Source organism: Podarcis melisellensis, assembly GCF_964234715.1.
Source record: "Podarcis melisellensis genome assembly, chromosome: 10".
NCBI lineage: Eukaryota > Metazoa > Chordata > Lepidosauria > Squamata > Lacertidae > Podarcis > Podarcis melisellensis.
Genome location: NC_138542.1, coordinates 68,605,204 through 68,626,173, shown reverse-complemented (window position 1 = coordinate 68,626,173; position 20,970 = coordinate 68,605,204). Strand labels below are relative to the sequence as shown.

The 20,970-nt window shown below is 46.5% G+C and overlaps 1 protein-coding gene across 3 annotated transcripts in view; it reads left to right on the top strand.

Moving 5' to 3' along the window:
* The window catches only part of PLXNA4 (plexin A4), a 567,107-nt gene that overhangs the window by 450,550 nt on the left and 95,587 nt on the right, over nt 1-20,970 (top strand). For all 3 annotated transcript variants that reach the window (XM_081926700.1, XM_081926701.1, XM_081926702.1), the window contains 2 exons: nt 16,178-16,274; nt 17,973-18,163. In XM_081926700.1, coding sequence (XP_081782826.1) covers nt 16,178-16,274; nt 17,973-18,163 — 288 coding nt within the window. The remainder of the gene's footprint in view (nt 1-16,177; nt 16,275-17,972; nt 18,164-20,970) is intronic.

Sequence of the window (20,970 nt, the reverse complement as noted above, 5' to 3'; positions counted from 1 at the left end):
AGGAAACCTGACCCAAACCCAGAACCCAGACATTACTAGTGAAGTAATCTTACCAGTACTAAGCTGAAATCCCTGCAGAGTCTTAACAGGGAGAGAGGGTGATAGTTGTCAATGAACACCACACACCTGTTGAACAGCCCCATCCTTCATCTGAAGACCCCAAACCAGAGGCTGCTATAGCCGCTAGCCCAAAGTGCAACGTGGCTTTATGGACCATCTTGATCTTGAGGAAGGCATCATGGTGTTAAACAACGTCTTAGTAGGAGCTCCTGTCACACATTACTATGTGGTTAGATGTGTCCATATGAGGGACTGTAGCGTACATTTTTCATGCACACTTGGTGTGATGCAAACCCCTGTTACATAACAAAATGTCCCTAAGCTATAAGGAAACCTCTTAATGGTGTCTTCCTTTCCTCTGTTTGGTAAATATTCCTCACCCAACTTACTGTGTCATCAAGTGTCTTGGTGTCGCCTTCCAAAGACTGACACATGCCTAAGACGCTGGGACTTTCCAGTTCATCATTTCAACCACTTTGCCCACAGCCCTGCTGAAATATACTCAGAGTCGAGGGTGGATTTCATGCTGTTTATTCAGCTCATAGTGGTGAGGAGGAATGGGAGTTCCCCCAGAATGTCTGCTTTATATACATTATTTACACAATGGGCCCCACATGATTAGTTAATTCCGGGATGCTCCTGTAGGCCAATCAGCTTGCAGATTCACTTCCACCTGGAGCTGGATTGGGTGGCTCCTGTGGAATGCTGCATTCTGGAGCCTATTGTTCTAGGACCAGTCAGACTGCTGCAATCTGGATCCTATTCAACTCAGTACATAACACCTGCAGTGGTATAATCTAGGTAGTATTCCAAGGAGCATGACCATCGTCCTTTATTATTTATATGCCACCCAACTGACTCGGTTTCCCCAGCCACTCTGGGTGGCTTCCATCAAATTAAAACATCAACTATAAAAAAACTTCTGCAATATCTTCTAAAATTGTCTAATTGTTTGTTTCCTTGACATCTGATGGGAGGGCATTCCACAGGGCAGGAACAACTTAAGGTGTTGGTATTGACCTTTAAAGCCCCCAACTACTTCGTCCCTGTATACCTGAAGAAGCATCTCCACCCTCATCATCCAGCCCAGGCACTGAGGTCCAGCTCTTAAGGCCTTCTGGTGGTTCCCTCTCTGTGAGAAGCGAGGCTACAGGGAACCAGGAGAGGGACTTCTCGGTAGTGGCGCCCGCCCTGTGGAATGCCCTCCCATCAGATGTCAAGGAGATGAATAACTATGCAACTTTTAGAAGACATCTGCAGGCAGCCCTGTATAAAGAATTTTTAAAAAAATATTTAATGTTTTATTATGCTTTTATATATGTTGGAAGCAGCCCAGAGTGGCTGGGGCAACCCAGTCAGATGGGAGGGGTACAAATAATAAAATTGTTGTTGTTGTTGTTGTTGTAATCACACGAGACATAACCGGCTGTGTTCTTAGATAAATAAGGTATATTGGCCTTGTATCGTCGTCCTGGGCTTCATCAGTAGTTAAAGCTCATATGTGATATTACAGGACAGTGGATCTTATGGCATAGTAGTAAAAGGTAAAGATACCCCTGCCTGTACGGGCCAGTCGTGTCCGACTCTGGGGTTGCGTGCTCGTCTCGCTTAAGAGGCCGGGAGCCAGCGCTGTCCGGAGACACTTCCGGGTCACGTGGCCAGCGTGACGAAGCTGCTCTGGCGAGCCAGCACCAGCACAGCACACGGAAACGCCGTTACCTTCCCGCTGGAGCGGTACCGATTTATCTACTTGCACTTTGGGGTGCTTTCGAACTGCTAGGTGGGCAGGAGCTGGGACTGAACGACGGGAGCTCACCCCGCCGCGGGGATTCGAACTGCCGACCATACGATCGGCAAGTCCTAGGCACTGAGGTTTTACCCACAGCGCCACCCGCGTCCCTGGCATAGTAGTAGCTGCTAATATTTGTGAAACAAGGCCAATATTCCAGAAATCCTTGTCTTAGACTCCCTGATAGGATTTTGTGGAACTGTAACAACCTTTCATGTGGATTGTTTGGACCTTATGAACAGACAGGTGGAATAGACACTATTACACAGATGGACCTTAAGCATGAACTGATTAGAGAATGATCTGATCCACTGGGTCTTCTGCTTTGTTCGTTTGTTGAACTTTATGAGTTACTTCCATTGAAATTTATGATTTGATACACGAATAGTATACCTAATTTATCTAAGAACACAGCCGGTTACGTCTCGTGTGTTTATTGAGGATGCCTTACGTGACCATAGGTTTGTTTGTTGTTGTTTTGCTGATTGTTAGGTCCACAGCAGTAGGCAGCTGCCACAAAAATGACAAGAAACTCCTGCGTGAAATTCCAGAGAGCTTCTGCCAGTGCAGACCGTACAAGGTAGACCCATTGGTCTGACTCGGTGTAAGGCAGCTTCCTATGCTCCTTTGCCATGCACAAGTTTTGGGCTGGCTTGTGTGTCCACACCCCATCATCACCAGAACTTTGGTCCCTCACACAAAGGTGGGGAATGGAGTTTCTGAGAGCCAGTCTGGTGTAGTGGTTAAGAGCGGTGGACTCGTAATCTGGTGAACTGAGTTTGCTTCCCTGCTCCTCCACATGCAGCTGCTGGGTGACCTTGGGCCAGTCACACTTCTCTGAAGTCTCTCAGCCCCACTCACCTCACAGAGTGTTTGTTGTGGGGGAGGAAGGGAAAGGAGATTGTCAGCTGCTTTGAGACTCCTCCGGGTGGTGATAAAGTGGGATATCAAATCCAATCCAAATTCCTCCTCCTCCTCCTCCTCCTCCTCCTCCTCCTCCTCTTCCTCCTCCTCCTCTTCTTCTTCTTCTTCTTCTTCTTCTTCTTGAAATTTGGAGAGGGAATAGTAAAGCGAGTATCTGGTGGGAGGAGTCTTACTTACACTTTATTCAAAGTGGCAAAAGCTTCTTTCACACAAACACACATTCTTTTACACTTGGAAAAAGCCAGCTGTGTTTTGGCTGTTGAGGGAAGGAAGGAAGGAAGGAAGGAAGGAAGGAAGGAAGGAAGGAAGGAAGGAAGGAAGCTGGGCTGATTCTGTGACATCTAGTGTGCAATAAAAGCCCCACCTGATCGTAGAACCATAGAACTGTAGAGTTGGAAGGGACCCCGAGGGTCATCTTGTCCAACCCCCTGCAATGCAGGAATCTCAACCAAAGCACCCATGACAGACGGCCACCCAACCTCTGCTTAGAAACCTCCAATGAAGGAGAGTCCACCACCACATGGGGGAGACTGTTCCATTGCCAAAACAGCTCAGAAAGTTCTTCCTGATGTTTAGTTGGAATCTCCTTTCTTCTAATTTGATAGTCCACCCCCTACTCTTTGGAGTGCCTCCCCATTCCCAATAAAATGTGGATAAAATTGGGTGGACAGATCTTCAGGTCCGTCCACACACGTCCAGGCGCAAGCATGGTGTTCACGATCCCAGAAACAGTCCCTGGTCTATTTCAAAACACCACATCAGCATTTGCATTAAAAAAATAAAATGTGTTTGGTTTTCCCCCCTTCTAAATCACAAAACAGCAATAACGACAACAATAAAAATTGCAGCGAGAGCAGCAATAAAAACCAGAGAAACAGAAGGAACAAAACAAATGATCCATTAAAATGTGCAGGAGATGAAAATTGTCTTCACCTGGCATTGCAAAGCTTGTAAAAGAGTCGCCAACCCCATGTCCTTGGGGAGGTCATTCCATAACTGGGGTGTCACCATCAAAACAGCCTCACCTCTGGCAGAAGTCGTACCCAGAGCACGGCCTCCGACCCAGACCGTTAGAAACGGGGGGAAATGCATATAATCGGTGGTAATGTGCTCAGTGGCTTATGAGCTGTACAAAGTCTGTGGCAGATTCACTAGTAGGAGTAGAGGAGGAATCTGACTCATTTTGCAAATCAAGGCAAATCTAGCAAATAAGCGCTTTTTTAGTGATATGTGATTGAAAAAAACAACCCACAGCCATCCTTTGAAAGTTGCACTTTTCTATTGCTGCAGTTTTGCATTGCAGAGCTCCAGACAAGGAACGTGTTAAAAAATGCTAACAGTTGAGTGAAATGAGCCTAAAAAACCACAAAAATGCAACACGTTGTATTAGGAATCATTGCATCGCAGAAATTAACTTCTTAGGCAAAACAGCATACAAAAAAAAGTTCAGTTGGGAGAAATTTGCGCAAAAATGCATTGCAGTAACCCAGTCTGGAAGTCACCATTGCATGAAGCGTATTATATTGGCATAAATATTCCCCCCCCCCAAAATGACCCCTGAATTTTTGAATTTTATTGATATTGATGCTGCATTTTATGTTGTATTTTATGCTGTTTTATGCTGTTCTTAAGTCGCATTTTAATCAATGTTTTATATTTGCTGTTAGCTGTCCTGAGCCCGGTTTTTAAACTAGGAAGGGCAGAGTATTATTATTATTATTATTATTATTATTATTATTATTATACCCAACCATTTGTCATTAAGGGGCACCCCTTCCCTTTACCCCAGGAGGCTTTCCTGTGAGGCTTTCACGAAATGTGGAGAAGTGTGTTCAGTGCCTCCCCCCCCCAACTTTGTGGGTTTTTAAATTTTTGACTCAGGGATGCGTTGTTGTACTTTCCTGTCCGTTCAAGTAAAGCTGAAACATCCTAGTTGTTCAAATGCCAAGATGAGTTTTGGCTTCTTTGCTAAAAGCATCCCATGGCTCCGTGTTCCTGCCGCAGCAGCAATCAGTCCCCCGGCGTGATAATAATACATATTTGCTGCCACCTTCTCCTCTTCAAAGTGTGATGTGGCGTGTGAGCTAATTAACCCTGCCAGGTAGGGGAGTGCTACTAAATAACTCACTGCGTACTCCATCCCAGGAGATTGTTTCCACTCCCCGCCCATTCTAACTAAGCTCCAAGTGGGAGTTACTGCAGGGAACGGATTCCACAAGGATGGATATTTTAACCGCAAAGTCACAGGCAGAAAATGTTCTTAGAGATAACTGCTGGAAACCATAGAGGTCAAGGGCAAAGCTCTGGGGACATGATTGTGTAGTTTGTCATCAGCGACTCCAAGGCGCCTTGAATCCAGAACCCAGTTTCAGGAAGTCACAGGAGAGGAGAGAACACTCTTGTGCTTTAATCCCACTTGCTGGTTTCCCAGGGGCTTATGGCTGGCCATTGTGAGAACAAGTTGCTGGACTAGATGGGTCTTTGGCCTGATCCAGCAAACCTCCTCTTGCTTCCATATGGCCAGTTGCAGGAATGTAGCCCACTGATGGTGCTGGAGGAGACTCTTGAGAGTCCCATGGACTGCAAGAAGATCAAACCTCTCCATTCTGAAGGAAATCAGCCCTGAGTGCTCACTGGAAGGACAGATCCTGAAGCTGAGGCTCCAATACTTTGGCCACCTCATGAGAAGAGAAGACTCCCTGGAAAAGACCCTGATGTTGGGAAAGATGGAGGGCACAAGGAGAAGGGGATGACAGAGGACGAGATGGTTGGACAATGTTCTCGAAGCTACCAGCATCAGTTTCACCAAACCGTGGGAGGCAGTGGAAGACAGGAGGGCCTGGCATGCTCTGGTCCAGGGGGTCACGAAGAGTCGGACACGACTAAACAACAAACAACAAGCCCACTGAACCACCTGGAATTGTACTGGCCGGCCCTCGGAGTCCTCTTCCAGCAGAGAAGAGAACAGAAAAAAGCATACCAAGAACTCTGGCCAATATACCGTAAGTTTCAGTAGTGGGAGTGGTCCCTACTCGCAAATCAATAGTCAATTGTAACAAAAACTAATCCATTTGAAAGTATGTATTCTGACAAGGATTACAAACTCAAAGAGAGATTACAAACTCAGAGATCTCAAACTCAAACTCATAAGGATATGTATAAGACAATAATTTGTTACAGAATTAGAGATAAGCGTTTATGAGTAGAGATAAGTTCATGTCAGTCCATAGTCAGATTTGACATGAAGGTCTTAGTTTCAATTATTGAGCAGAAGTCAGAAGTCAGCTATGGATCAGAAACCAGGACAGGCCCTGTTTCGATGTATTCGCCTTCATCAGCTGGAAGTATCAAACATTACATGGTTTCTAATCCATAATTGACTGGATTAGTTTTTGTTACAATTGACTATTGATTTGCAAGTAGGGACCACTCCCACTACTGAAACTTATATTGGCCAGAGTTCTTAATGTGCTTTTTTCTTGGTATATTTAATAACAAGAACTCCAACTTATTTAACAAGAAGAGAACAGGGGCGTGCAAATATTGGCACAATAATGAAGGAGCGATGAAGGAGAAAGCTGTTCAGTCCAATTCATTTCCCCTCTACAGTGGTACCTCGGGTTAAGTACTTAATTCGTTCCGGATGTCCGTACTTAACCTGAAACAGTTCTTAACCTGAAGCACCACTTTAGCTAATGGGGCCTCCTGCTGCCGCCGCGCCACCGGACCACAATTTCTGTTCTCATCCTGAAGCAAAGTTCTTAACCTGAAGCACTATTTCTGGTTTAGCGGAGTCTGTAACCTGAAGCGTATGTAACCTGAGGTACAACTGTAATTATATGCAGATTGGAACACAGGGATCAACTGGATTATTGGTTGGTTGGCATCAGTCTGTCTCGAGAGACAACAGAGAAGTGCACCTTTGGGGCTGAAGTCAAACTGTTGGAAGGCTACAGTGCTTGCTGTGGCTGTAGAGACCGATACAGGAGAGACATGTTTTGTTGCAGCTGGGGCAGAGAATGGCACCTAGTTGTGCTGCTGCAGATGCACCATGGTGTTTCTTCTCTCTGCGTTCCTCCCAGTGGTCATTCCTCCTCTGGTCATTGCCGTGGATGCACAAACCTGTTTGTCTGTCTCCAGGCATTGCAGTCGTCTGCAAGGGATTCCCATGTGGTGGGGTTCATCTTGCCAGCCTTCGTGTCATTTTTGCTGACATCTTTGTAACCCTGTAACTCTGTGTAGACAGTCTACACCATGGGTAGGCAAACTAAGGCCTGGGGGCCACTGCTGTGGATGCACAACCTGTTTGTCTGTCTCCAGTCATCGCAGTCATCCGCAAGGGATTCCCTGGCAGGGTTGATGTGCCCAGCCTCTATGCCACATTTGCAGACTTCTTTGTAATGCAGAGTTGGTCTGCCAATGGGCATGGTGCCTGAAGCCAGCTCCCCACAGAGGCAGTCCTTGGGAACCTGCCATCTTCCATTCTGCGGACCTGACCAAGCCATCGTAGAATTCACTAGAGGTCATACCTTGTTAGACATTCAGGGCTACCCCTGCTCAGAAGCCAGGCTTGTTGATCAGCATGCAAGGCCATCTCTGCCATTAAGCAAAAGGCACTGGATCGATTGACTTTATTGCTCCAGCCCCAGAGCTTTGACAATGTTCACATGCTGCCATTAAGCAATACGATAAACAATAAAAGCCAAGCCCTTCTGAAGAGCAATAGACTCTTCCGACATAGCGCCAACCTTCCTAGTCATGCATTTAAACAGCATTTTCATGACAATCCTTCAGTTCAGAATCCGCAAGCAGGTTGGTGGCAGCTGTTTCAAACAGCATCAGGCAAGGCTGGCTCTGCGGTCCTGAACATGTCTAACCCAAGGTCAGCTCCACAAGGTTAAGAGTGCAAACCAAACCATGTGCTTATCTGGGATTAAGTCCCACCGGTGTTGTTGACGTGTCCCTCTGAGCAGACGTGAAGAATTGCAGTGCACATGGCTTCTGGGGCAGTTTTATGGAGATGGCTGCAGTGCTGATACTGGCCATGGTCACTGCTGCTTTTGCAAACACACTCCCAGCTTTCCATCCCTGCAATTTCAATTATACTGTGTGTTGCATTTGTAGGCTAGGGGCCACTCCGCCTTTCTGTCTCTCTTTCTCTCAGCCGCCTGCCATTGTTCACCTGCCCTGCATGCAGAAGGTCCCAGGTTCAGCTCTCAGCCTCTCCAGGTAGGGATTGGAGAATCATCTACCTGGAATCCTGGAGAATTGCTGTCAATCAGTGCCTGGCAAATAGAAGGGGAAGAAATTGAGGCAGTGAGAGGTTTTACTTTCTTGGGCTCCATAATCACTGCAGATGGTGACAGCAGCCACAAAATTATAAAAGACGCCTGCTTCTTGGGAGAAAAGCAATGACAAACCTAGACAGCATCTTAAAAAGCAGAGACATCACCTTGCCGACAAAGGTCCGTATAGTTAAAGCTATGGTTTTCCCAGTAGTGATGTCTGGAAGTGAGAGCTGGACCATAAAGAAGGCTGATCGCCGAAGAATGGATGCTTTTGAATTCTGGTGCTGGAGGAGACTCTTGAGAGTCCCATGGACTGCAAGAAGATTAAGCGAATCTCTCTGTATATTTGGATCTCTACATTTTAACCTCTAAGTACTAAGTATTAAGAACTGTACTTAGTACAGTGGTACCTCTTGAGAGTCCCATGGACTGCAAGAAGATCAAACCGATCCATTCGGAAGGAAATCAGCCCTGAGTGCTCACTGGAAGGACAGATCCTGAAGCTGAGGCTCCAAGACTTTGGCCACCTCATGAGAAGAGAAGACTCCCTGGAAAAGACCCTGATGTTGGGAAAGATGGAGGGCACAAGGAGAAGGGGACGGCAGAGGACGAGATGGTTGGACAGTGTTCTCGAAGCTACCAGCATGAGTTTGACCAAACTGCGGGAGGCAGTGGAAGACAGGAGGGCCTGGCGTGCTCTGGTCCAGGGGGTCACAAAGAGTCGGACACGACTAAAGAACAAGAACAAGTGCAGATAACCCTGAGCTAGTTGGGCCCATGGTCTGACTCTGTATAAGGCCCCATGTAGGTTTTGCTTTTTGAAGGGCTTCTGATTATACGCGAGTGTCGTGGCGCCCTGTGCCAGACGAAGGAGGCCATTTCGCCCTTGGCACTTTGGATCTGGAAGTGTACTATGGGCAACAGCAAGGCAGCCAGCGCTTTCTGTGGGGGACCATGATGAGCAAGCTGGTGATGTGGTGGGGGCAATGAAGAAAGGGAGCAAGCGGACTTGTTCCTTTCCAGTTCTGAGAGAATGCATAATGAAGCCCCGCTCTCGGTGCTATTTGATCATGAACCAAGTGCAATTAAGCCAGCTCTCTCTGTGCCTTTAAAGGAGGTGGATAATGTGCAGTAATCATGTGTGAATTAGCTGTTCCATAAGAATTGGGAAAATCCCAAGTGCACAGAAACAAAAAAAAATCAATTTCATGCCACGTTCACTTTTCAGCAAGGTGGAAAGATCCTACGAAGTAACAGGGGCAAGCTTCTCTTACCCCTACCTGCCTCATTTATGGTTCTCCTAATCCAATGGAGGTACAGTGGTACCTTGGCTTAAGTACTTAATTCGTTCCAGAGGTCCGTTCTTAACCTGAAACTGTTCTTAACCTGAAGCACCACTTTAGCTAATGGGGCCTCCTGCTGCTGCCATGTTGCTGGAGGACAATTTCTGTTCTCATCCTGAAGCAAAGTTCTTAACCCAAGGTACTATTTCTGAGTTAGCGGAGTCTGTAACCTGAAGCGTCTGTAACCTGAAGCATATGTAACCTGAAGAGTATGTAACCCAAGGTACAGTTACAGATAGGTAGCCGTGTTGGTCTGCCATAGTCAAAACAAAAAAATTCCTTCCAGTAGCACCTTAAAGACCAACTAAGTTAGTTCTTGGTATGAGCTTTCGTGTGTATCTGAAGAAGTGTGCATGCACACGAAAGCTCATACCAAGAACTAACTTAGTTGGTCTTTAAGGTGCTACTGGAAGGATTTTTTTTGTTTTAACCCAAGGTACCACTGTGCTGAATTTTCTAAAGCCACCTTGGGGAACCTCAGCTTCACAGGCCTGGATAGACCTGTTTCACCCACAAAGACCTTCCTCAAAGCCATACCCATCTGCTCAGCTTCTGACGCCACATGCAGTGTGAGTTGTGGGCCGGGAATGAATGTGGCTCCTCAGGAACCACCATGAACTTAACATGAGCATAGCGTGAGCTCCTGATTGTCCTTTGCAATCAGGTCTCCCTGTTGGCACCGCTCATTATGACGTCAGATGACTGACAGGTGAACTGTTGAAGGACTTGACCTGCCAGCTCATTCCAGCTCCCCACACCATATACGGAAATGATAGTGCTGCTAGGGCAGCGGTTTTCAACCTGTGGGTCCCCAGATGTTGTTGGACTACAACTCCCATCATCCCTGAGCTCTGGCCTTGCTAGCTGGGGTGATGGGAGTTGTAGTCCAACAACATCTGGGGACCCACTAGTTGAGAAAGGCTTGTTTAGGATGATGGGCCCATATATGATGTCAAGTGTAAGGAAGGCAGTTGTGACCTGGTTGCAGGGACCGGCAGGGCTCTGAAGAGTGTGTGGTGAGGCAGGGGACCCGGGTAGTGACCCAGGAGAGGGGACAAGTGATTTATGGAGTTGGATATCACCATACATCCCATTCCCCCCCCCCCATGAGAGCACAGTGAGAATATTGAGTGCCATGCTCTTGCATGATTTTGGGGTGAGATCTTGTGTTTTTTTGGGTCTGCAATCTCTCATGGCACCCCAAAATGTGTGTTTTGGGGTACCATGACCCACCAAAGCACTTTTTCTGGGTTTGCAATCGCACGGGTCACATGATTCACACAGCAGTGCAGACAAGGGAGATGGGCCATGTTGGGCCATGTTGCATTGGAGGGTATTTGCCACCTTCAAGGCAGGAGGGAGAGTCAGGGCAGCCCTAGGTGGCAGGGCAGGGGTTCCACTGTTGCCACAGTTGTGCCATTGGGCTCAGACATGTGGACAGCTGCCTAGAGGCTAGAAGGCTCCGTGTTCATCCAGAGCACCATGGAAGCTGCTGTAAGCATTTCTTTTGCCAGTAAAGAGTTAACTGTCAGATGTGTGATTACCTTATCTGGGATGGGATGGGACACTTGGAGAAAATGGCTCTGTGGGCCAGACAGATTTGGCCCGTGGGCTGGAGGTGGTTCTCCCTGCCTGTTTTTACAGGACAAGGATAGAATTTGTTTACTAGATGACTATGAAATTGGTCTTTGTGGGTTTTTAAAAATTTATTTAACATGTGTTTTTCTGTTATTGTTTTTAATATAAATTTGGGCTTTGTTCGTTTAATAATTAGATATCATGTCGACTTGTTGGATGTGCTCAGTTTTTAAGTTTGCACAGAGAGCGCTTGGAATCGGGCATGGCAGAAATATAACAAAAGAGCGTGTGACGAACTGAAAAGAAAACCCGTAGCATGTTCTGAAACAGCAAGGAATTTGAATGAGTTGTTGGTGCAATGGAAAAGGCCTCCTCTGAGTTATCCTGGGAGACTTGGCGTATCTCTGTGGACACCCGAGACATTCCATCTGCACTCCCATGCGCTGTTGCTGTGTGCATGCGCCTCAGCGCACGGAGTCGTGCGGGCCTGCCGGTCTCTGCTTGTTGCCTGCTAGACAGATGTTATTCTTTTAATTAAGGGCACTGGTGGTAATAAAATCCCCATAGAATCCATGAAGGATTCATAGCCTTAAGCTCTGCTCGGGTTTACGCAGGAGTGTGTGATGCAGTCGAGGGGAACTGATGCTAAATCAAGTCGGGAGACATATGGACCCGGTTAAAGACCAGTCCCATTCCTCTCTTCCTCACATCATACTTTTGCCTTGGGTTAATTACTCATCTCTCGGCCTTGCAACATATTTTTTCCCCAGCTGCTACCTCCGAGGCTGTTTCTCTGGGCCCAGGGAGAGTGAAAACGGATGGCGCGAGAGGCCAGCGCCACATTCTCTAGATACGCTTGCAGGGATATATCACCCTATAACACCAGTCCTGAGAGACTTGCATTGGCTCCCAGTACATTTCCGAGCACAATTCAAAGTATTGGTCCTGACCTTTAAAGCCCTAAATGGCCTTGGTCCAGTATACCTGAAGGAGTGCCTTCACCCCATCATTCAGCCCAGACACTGAGATCCAGCGCCGAGGGCCTTCTGGCGGTTCCCTCACTGCGAGAAGTGAGGTTACAGGAAACCAGGCAGAGGGCCTTCTTGGTGGTGGCACCCGCCCTGTGGAACACCGTCCCATCAGATGTCAAGGAAATAAGCAACTATCTGACTTTTAGAAGACATCTGAAGGCAGCCCTGATTATGGAAGTGTTTAATGTTTAGTGCTGTATTGTGTTTTTACTATTTGGTTGGGAGCCTCTCAGAGTGGCTGGGGAAACCCAGCCTGATTGGCAGAGTATAAATAATAAATTATTATAAATTATTATTATCCTTAGCACCTTCTTTGGGCCATAGAACACATCCACACCATGTCTCATGCTTCCCCCATCTTCTTCCCCCCAAAGATGATATTTAGATCATAAACTCCCTGAGGCAGGGACTAGTACTTGAACTGAACTCCATCAGCAGACATTATCAGGGGAAAATTTCTCCCTCCATATAACTATGCTATGGACCCCAACTCCCATTAGCCTTGATCATTGGGCATGGTGCCTGATGCTGATGGGAGTTGGAGTCCAGCAGTACTGTACTTGGGAGCCAACTGGTTTCCCATCACTGTTGCGAAGGACCGTGTACATTGATGGCACTGTATAAATAACTCAGTGTTTATTTTATAATATGTATAAATTGCTTTTTTATTAAAATAGCCAGTGTGGTTTATAATTAGCTCTACCTATCTAGCAAGCTCTCTAGCTCAGTTGGTTAGAGCTTGGTGCTGATTATGCCAAAGTTGCAGGTTCGTTCCCCATATGGGACAGTTGCATATTTCTTTTCTTTTCTTTTGGAAATAATATTTATTGATTTTACAAAATAAATCTCACCTTTAAATCTTGAAATCAAACAAGATTCTTCCAGATCTTAGGACTTTCCTCCTCCCCTCCATGGGTCCTTTATAAATCAACTGCATATTATAGTTCTTCCACATTATGGTCCTCCAAAATATCCAGAGTCTTTGTAACATTGCAGGAGTTACTAAAAGCCTGCCAAGGAGCTCAAGTGATTACAGTGTTCTTTTAACTACAGTCTGTATTTGTTCCATTCCCTGTTGACCCTCCTGATTTCTGAGTTTTCCTGTCAGTCTTGCCATCTCTGCATACTCTAATAATTTCATCTGCCAGTCCACTTTTGTTGGCATTTTCTCCTCTTTCCATCGTTGGGCAAGGTATATTCCTGCCTTCCAGGGGGTTGAACTAGAATCAGTCTCTCTTCCAAGCCTGCAATTCTGTGACTCCAGATATAGATATAGATATAGATATAGATATAGACACATAGACATAGATATAGACATAGCTATAGATATATATCTAATGCTCTCAATAAAAAATGTACAACCAAGTCCACATCAATATCAGGAAATGCAGGCTAACATCACATAAAATTAAGACTAACATGCCAGAAAAAGGAGCAAGCATCAGTTGCTCAACAATTGCTTCTGAGAATAAATGGGTCTTAAGTTATGACCTCGGACCATATAAAAGAGGAGGAGTACCAGTAGCTCTCAATATCTTGTTGGACACTTGGTTCCTATCAGCTCCAACCAAGAAGGTCAGCAATGATAGACGTTGGAGTCCAACAACATCTGGTGGTTCACAGTTCTCCATCCTTGCTCTGAATATTGGCCCCTGCCAAAACTTTCCAGGGAGAATGCTCTGTATACCAGGTGCCACCTCCGAAAAAGCCATCTCACCATTGCCTAGCTGTGATGGGACAATGAACTACTTGTGCGTAAAAGGGTTGGTCCCTCAGAGTTTGCTCAGCGTAGCAAAGCTCTGCCTTGAGCGGAGCCCTTTGACATGGCTCCGTCAGTCGCTGGTAGAATCCGACAGTGGGCGCCTGCGGAAACGCTTCCAGCATAAAAGCTGCTTAACGGAAACATGTCTCCTGGATTCCCTGCGTGACAGTTTCCGGCGAGGGGTGGGGGTTCCTAAAGGGGGCCTTGATACCTCTTCGCTGTTCTCACTGGAAGTGTCCCAGAGCCTCTCCTCCGATTCCCTTCCCCTTGGAGCTCCTGCTCCCCCCCTACTGGTTCCCTCTTCTGCTGCAGAGTCTCTCCTATTCTCCTGGAGCCCTTCCGCCACCTGTTCTTCCGATGGCAATTTCCTGACACTAGCTCATGGGTAGGCAAAGTAAGGCCCGGGGGGCTGGATCCGGCCCAATCGCTTTCTAAATCCTGCCCGTGGATGGTCGGGGAATCAGCATGTTTTTACATGAGTAGAATGTGTGCTTTTATTTAAAATGCATCTCTGGATTATTTGTGGAGCATAGGAATTCATTCTCCCCCCCTCCAAAATATAGTCCGCCCCCCCCCAAAAAAGGTCTGAGGGACAGTAGACCGCCCCCCTGCTGAAAAGGTTTGCTGACCCCTGCTAGCTGCTTAACCTCTGAAGATGAGAGCTTCCAGTGGGGGGACATCAAAGGAGACCAGAAATTTAGGGCAGATTTACATGGAGGAAAGCAGTCCTTTGTGTACCCAGTTCCTGAGGATTCCTGCATTCCAGGGGGGTGGACTAGATGTCCCTTGGGATCCCTTCCAACTCTACAGTTCTGTGATTCGCACTGCGTGCACCGGTCTCATCAAAATGCTCTTTCTGTGCATGAGGAAAACGAGTTCCAGCAAACTCTACGGAGCATAGTTCTCTAGAAAGTGCACTTAACATCCATGGAAACCATGCTGGGGGGAAACCGGCGGGGTTGAGATGCTGTTCGCAAGGACCCCGCCAATTGTCAGCTAATTGTGTTTGGTTTGCTCAAAGATAAATTGCGGTGTAACTCGGCATTCGCCGTAATGTAATGTGCAGAAATCACAGGGTACGGTTGGCCCTGCAATTGCATGCCGATTAGTAGACACAGAGCCTCGCCTCTGCCTGAGGCTTGGAGCTTTGGGTGTCTCCAAGCTATACTGTACCAAGCTTCCAGAGAATATTAGCAGAAGGCTGGCTGAAGGAGACAATTGGTGATCAGGAACCTGGGCATCAGTACCCTTCAAAACACCTACCGTATTTTTCGCTCTATAAGACGCACCAGACCATAAGACGCACCTAGTTTTTGGAGAAGGAAAACAAGAAAAAATGTATATATTCTGAATATCAGAAGCCAGAACAAGAGGGATCGTTGTGCAGCGAAAGCAGCAATCCCTCTTGCTGTTCTGGCTTCTGGGATAGTTGCGCAGCCTGCATTCGCTCCATAAGAAGCACACACATTTCTCCTTACTTTTTAGGAGGGAAAAAGTGAGTCTTATAGAGCAAAAAATACGGTAGTTCCTCTCCACGTCAAGCAAAATTAAGGAGTGGAGAGCCAAACCGTACTAATTTTCAAAAGATCTACAGTGAACTGTGGTCATCCGAAAGCCGCAGTGTTACTGTACCCACTAGTCCCCATTGTTGTTGTTGTTGTTTAGTCATTTAGTCGTGTCTGACTCTTCGTGACCCCCTGGACCAGAGCACGCCAGGCACTCCTGTCATCCACTGCCTCCTGCAGTTTGGTCAAACTCATGCTGGTAGCTTCGAGAACACTGTCCAACCATCTTGTCCTGTGTCGTCCCCTTCTCCTTGTGCCCTCCATCTTCCCCAACATCAGGGTCTTTTCCAGGGAGTCTTCTCTTCTCATGAGGTGGCCAATGTATTGGAGCCTCAGCTTCAGGATCCGTCCTTCCAGTGAGCACTGAGGGCTGATTTCCTTCCGAATGGATCGGTTTGATCTTCTTGCAGTCCATGGGACTCTCAAGAGTCTCCTCCAGCACCATAATTCAAAAGCATCCATTCTTCGGCGATCAGCCTTCTTTGTGCTCCAGCTCTCACTTCCATACATCACTACTGGGAAGACCATAGCTTTAACTATACGGATCTTTGTCGGCAAGGTTATGTCCCCATTAGTAACATTCAAAGAGAATTTGGTGGGGAAGGGGTCCCTTTAGAAGTGAAACACCTGAGGAATATCAAGGGAAAGCAGACAAGATGAAGTGATAAAAATCCTCATGATATTTCCATGTGTGTGTTAGAATCCCATCCCTCCCATGGCGTCGAGGGAGATACGTGCAAGAACTGCCACCACCATTTCCAGTAACCAGAGCAGCAGGTGTGATTTCTCTCCTTTCTTTCCTTCTCTCCCTCCGTACTTCCCTTCCCCTACTTTTAGTACACTTACGACGGGACGGAGATTAACAGCTTGCCAGTGGAGCTGACAGTCGTGTGGAATGGGGATTTCAACATTGACAACCCGGCCCAGAACAAAGGTAACGAATCATTTCGACTTGTCCTTGGAAGTGGTAACCTTAGCAACCGGCTGCATCACTCTGCATACTTCCTAACAAAGCACTCGACGCTTCCCTTCCCTGTCTGCTACAAGGCTTTATTTATGTTCTCTGCAAATTGCTTTAAAAAAAAAATGTTCTGTTTTTCTTCCCTTCTCTCTTTCTTGTTGAGCACCTGAAACAAATAAAGCTCCGCGTGCCCCCCCCCCCCGAGCATTTTAAAGCCAAACTTTCTATTCTCCAAATCCTCTTGACTTGAGTAGCTCATTTCAGTGATTGTTGCCAGCAGCTTAGTTTGGATCTGCCCAAGTTTTGGGTGGTTTTTCCCCCCTGCTGAAGCAGTTTGCAACTTCTTTTTTAAATACGACTCAAAATAATAACAAATAAGGCTCGGTCGCATCGCCCTCTTTCTGATTTCACACACTCCTTTCCTGGAGGCAGAAAATTTGATGTGGGATTTTGGGGGAGGCGGGAAATCAAAATTTGGGGTGTGTAGTTGCACACAGTTGTCAGCTGGTGTAAGGAGCCCTCTAGGTACAGTGAGTTCAGTCCCTCACCCTAATTTTTGCCCCCCAAAATCACCAGCCAGTTTCACCAGGAAAGGTTCCCCCCCCCCCCCCACGATTCATCCTGTAGGCATTACAGGTATTTGGACTAAAGGACCCTTTGCATCCCTTCCAATCCTACAGTTCCATGATTCTTTGCACTGAGAAACTGGTACTTTCAACTGGTAATGGAAAGTCATTAGGGAGGAAGCCTTATGCACATCTTCGGTCAGAGAGTCCTCCTCTGTATCAGTGATGAGGTTAAGATCGATTTCCTAGCTGCTAGTGTCTTTATACCTTCCATAGATAAGCTATGGGATTTGCGGACACAAGATGTGGTGCTGGTCACCAACTCTGGAAGAGCAGACAAATTCATATAAGGCTGTCAGTGTCAGTGGATACCTTCCACCTTCAGTATCAGAGGCTCTTCTTAATACCAGTCAGTGGTGTAGCATGGGTTGCCAATGCCCGGGGCGAGGCAAATATCCTTAGCACCACCCACCAATAGTGTGGAACAAAGGCGCAATAGCTTGTGACCTAACCCGAGTGGCAGCCGCAGTGCCCAATGACCATCCAGCAATCAAGCACTGCGGAAAACGGTGGAGGATTGGTCAGGAGAGGGTACCTTTATAAAGCCCATGTGGAGGGCACCCTAGCAACTGGCCGTTGCCCGTATCCACTCCTCAGTCCACCCATACAGTCATTTGGAGATTTTCTGAATGAGGGGATGCCGCATTATTTTAAAATATATTTTTACTACTTCTCTTAATTTTCTTTTGAAATCTTGCACCCCAAAGAATTTTGCTCCCAGGGCAAGTGCCCCGTGGCCCCACCCATGCTATGCCACTGATGCCAGTTCTTGGGGAGCACCAGTGGGAGAGCGCCCTGCTTGTGGGCTGTCCCCAGCCATCTGGTTTCCCCCTGGTGGGAAACAGGACTCTTGACTAGATGAACCTTCCGGTCCGATCTAGTGAGACTCTTGCTGCATTGTTTGACTTGACCACAGAAGGCTTATTGGCTGCTGCTCCTTTGCCACAGTTCTGCAGATCAAAGCACCTGAGAGGGCATATATGGGGTAAGGCGATCTCGTGGGTGAATGCCTCCTCAACAGGCTTGTGCTTTTCTCTCCCAACAGTCCACCTGTACAAATGCGGGGCCATGCGAGACAGCTGCGGCCTGTGCCTGAAAGCAGACCCGGACTACGAGTGTGGCTGGTGTGAAGACCAGAACCGGTGCACCTTGAAGCACCATTGCCCCGTCCTGGAGAACCGGTGGCTGGAGCTCTCTGGCGCTGGGGGCAAATGCACCAACCCCAAGATCACAGAAGTAAGTCGTCCTGAAACTCCCTCTTCCATTCCCCATACCCTTGTTTTCTGCACCCTGCCTAGCCATGAAGACCTATGATCAGTGGCGTAGCATGGGAAGGGGGTCACAGGGGCGGTCTCCCTGGGTGCTAAATTGTTAGGGGGCATAAAATTACAACCCCTGATGCTGCCTCAATACAGCTGTGGGCTTCTATTGCTGTGCTCTATTGAAAACGGCTTCTCTGTGCAAACCAGGAAGTGACCTCTCCAGGCAATGGAACGACTCTTCTTTTCTTATCTTTATGGCTGCAATCTTTTGGGTGACCCGCAACCCTTGCTATGCCACTGGCTATGATGGATGAGTAATAATCCACCAAATAGGATTCTCCTTCAGCCTTGCCACTCAACTGGAGATGCCAAGGACTGGGCCTGGGCTGTTCTGTATCCGAAACAGGAGCTTTGCTATGGTGTTCGGGCCCCCTCCCAGATTCAGCTTTTCTGCGCAGGCAGCTTCCTGAGGTGTGGTCCTGCTCTTCGATAGTGACTTGCTGTCATCTGGCTCATGCAGGATGGCCTAAAGAACAAGGCTACTATAAGGATGGTCCTTCTGCTTCCTTCTGGTTCTCTGATCCCAAGAACGATGGCCCCGCTTAGAATTCGCTTGGGCTGTGCACAATTCCTTCTCAGATGCTGTAACTCAAGAAGGATGGCTCCTCGCAGCTGTGAAAGTGAGCCCAGGAGACTGTGGTTTAACTGGAGCTGCTGTGCCAAACAGCTAGATCAAAGCGCTGCCTTATATCATCCCTGCTCCCATGTCGCATGCAGCCCTCACCAGAGAGGATGCAGAAGTTCACAGGTTTCAAGAAGATTTGCCTTGGAAGCAGGAATGTCTCCAAAGAGACTCTTTGAAGACTTGCCCAGACGTTGGAAGGGGGGAAGCAGGATCTTGGAGTGTGCTTTATTATTATTATTTTTTCCAGATAAAATTTGCAATTTGTTTTTCTTGAAATGCATCACCACCAGGCGCCTAGCAAGACGTTGTTCTCCATTCTGCCCTGAGTCTGCGCTCTGCAGCGCTCTTTCCATTCCGCTGCAGTTCGCCATCTGCCCCAAACTATGCTACGTGCGGTGGAATTCTGTAACCTAATTTACATAATTTTGTAACCTAATTTACACAATTGATTTTGTGAATTATCCCATTTAATTCAAGAGAAATGCAATTCAAATAGGGGAGGCTGAAAGCTGCAACCAAAGATAGCACCCTTCATATTTGTTAGGTTGAATTTCATTCTGGACAGGAGTTGAATAAGCGAACATTGACAATTTCTGCTCCTGTTTTCTGTTTCTTGCCAGAATTCTCTGACATCCCTAATCACCCCAGAATGATATACAGTCATACCTCGAGTTACAGATGCTTCAGGTTGTGTTTTGTTGGGTTACGGACCTGCCAAAACCCGGAAGTACTGGAACCGGGGGTCACACATGTGCAGAAGCACTAAATCGTGCTTTATGCATGCGCAGAAGCACCAAATCGCAACCCGCACGTGCGCAGACGCACTGCTGCAGGTTGCAAATGTGCATCCCACTCAGATCATGTTCGCAACCCAAGCGTCCCCTGTAGAGTTGAAATCCCTGGTTAGACAGGTTTCCCAGGCTTTCCAAACATATAAAAACCTACAAAGCCTTTTTGAGCAGAGAACATGGCGAGTCAGGAAGAATTAATTTAAGGTCCTGGTCTAGGGGTTCAAGTGCAGGTGAGAGAAAAAGAATGCTGCTTCAAACCTTTGTAAAATATTATCCTATGATATATATTGTACATACACATTAAGGCTGCAGTCTTGTACATATTTGTGAGAATAAGTCCCCTTGGACTTGCTTTTGAGGAAACACATTGACAATCTATCAATAAGCCCGCAAGTGAGATTTGTTCACTTCTGGAGACTAAAAAAATATACCCTTGATTTTTGAGAGACAAAATGAAAACCTTCCAAACGACCCTCATTGCTATGCATGTGAATTAATATGCAGGGAACTTCATGTATAACACTGGTGGGATCTGAACTGCCTGCTACTATCCAGGAAGGAGTCCTCAGGGTAATGGTGGAGATCTCAGCGAAAATGTCAACTTGGTGTGCAGAAATCGCATCCCAAGTAAGGGATTATTAGAAAAGGGATAGAAAATTTAAAAGGCCAATATCACGATGACTTAATAATAAATCTTATGGCATAGGCATATTTTGAAAACTGGTTGCACCCATTTCTAAAGCGTTTTATAGAACTAGAAGAGGTGTGGAAAAATAAAAGCTCACTTTTGAAGCTCACTTCCAGCGCTAGAATCATAGATTCGTAGAGTCGGAAGTGAGCCAAAGATCGTATTGTTAGCCCAGAAATGGAAACAAAAAGAAATTCTGAAGAAAGAAGAATGTCAGGCGAAATTAATTGACTATGCAAAATTGGACAAAATGACAGGAAGGATTCGAAACCTGTGGGACCAGAGATTTACAGAAGATTGGAATAAGTATATGAATTATTTGAAGAGCAACTGTAATCAACAAATTTCGCTAGTAGGACTACAAGAAGTTTTGTAAGGAGAAATATACGAAGTGTTACAAAGTAGAAAAAGACAGAGATATTGGTTATGAGTTTGAAATGTAATAGGGGAAGATAAGAAATGCATACTAAGAGATTAGATTGGAAAATTTTCAGACAGGATTGATGGAAGTCAAAAAATTGAATAAGATGTAAAAGTATGTTTAATTACTGTTGAAAATGATATGTTTAAAAAACTAATAATATATATATATATATATATTTTAAAAAGAGGTGTGG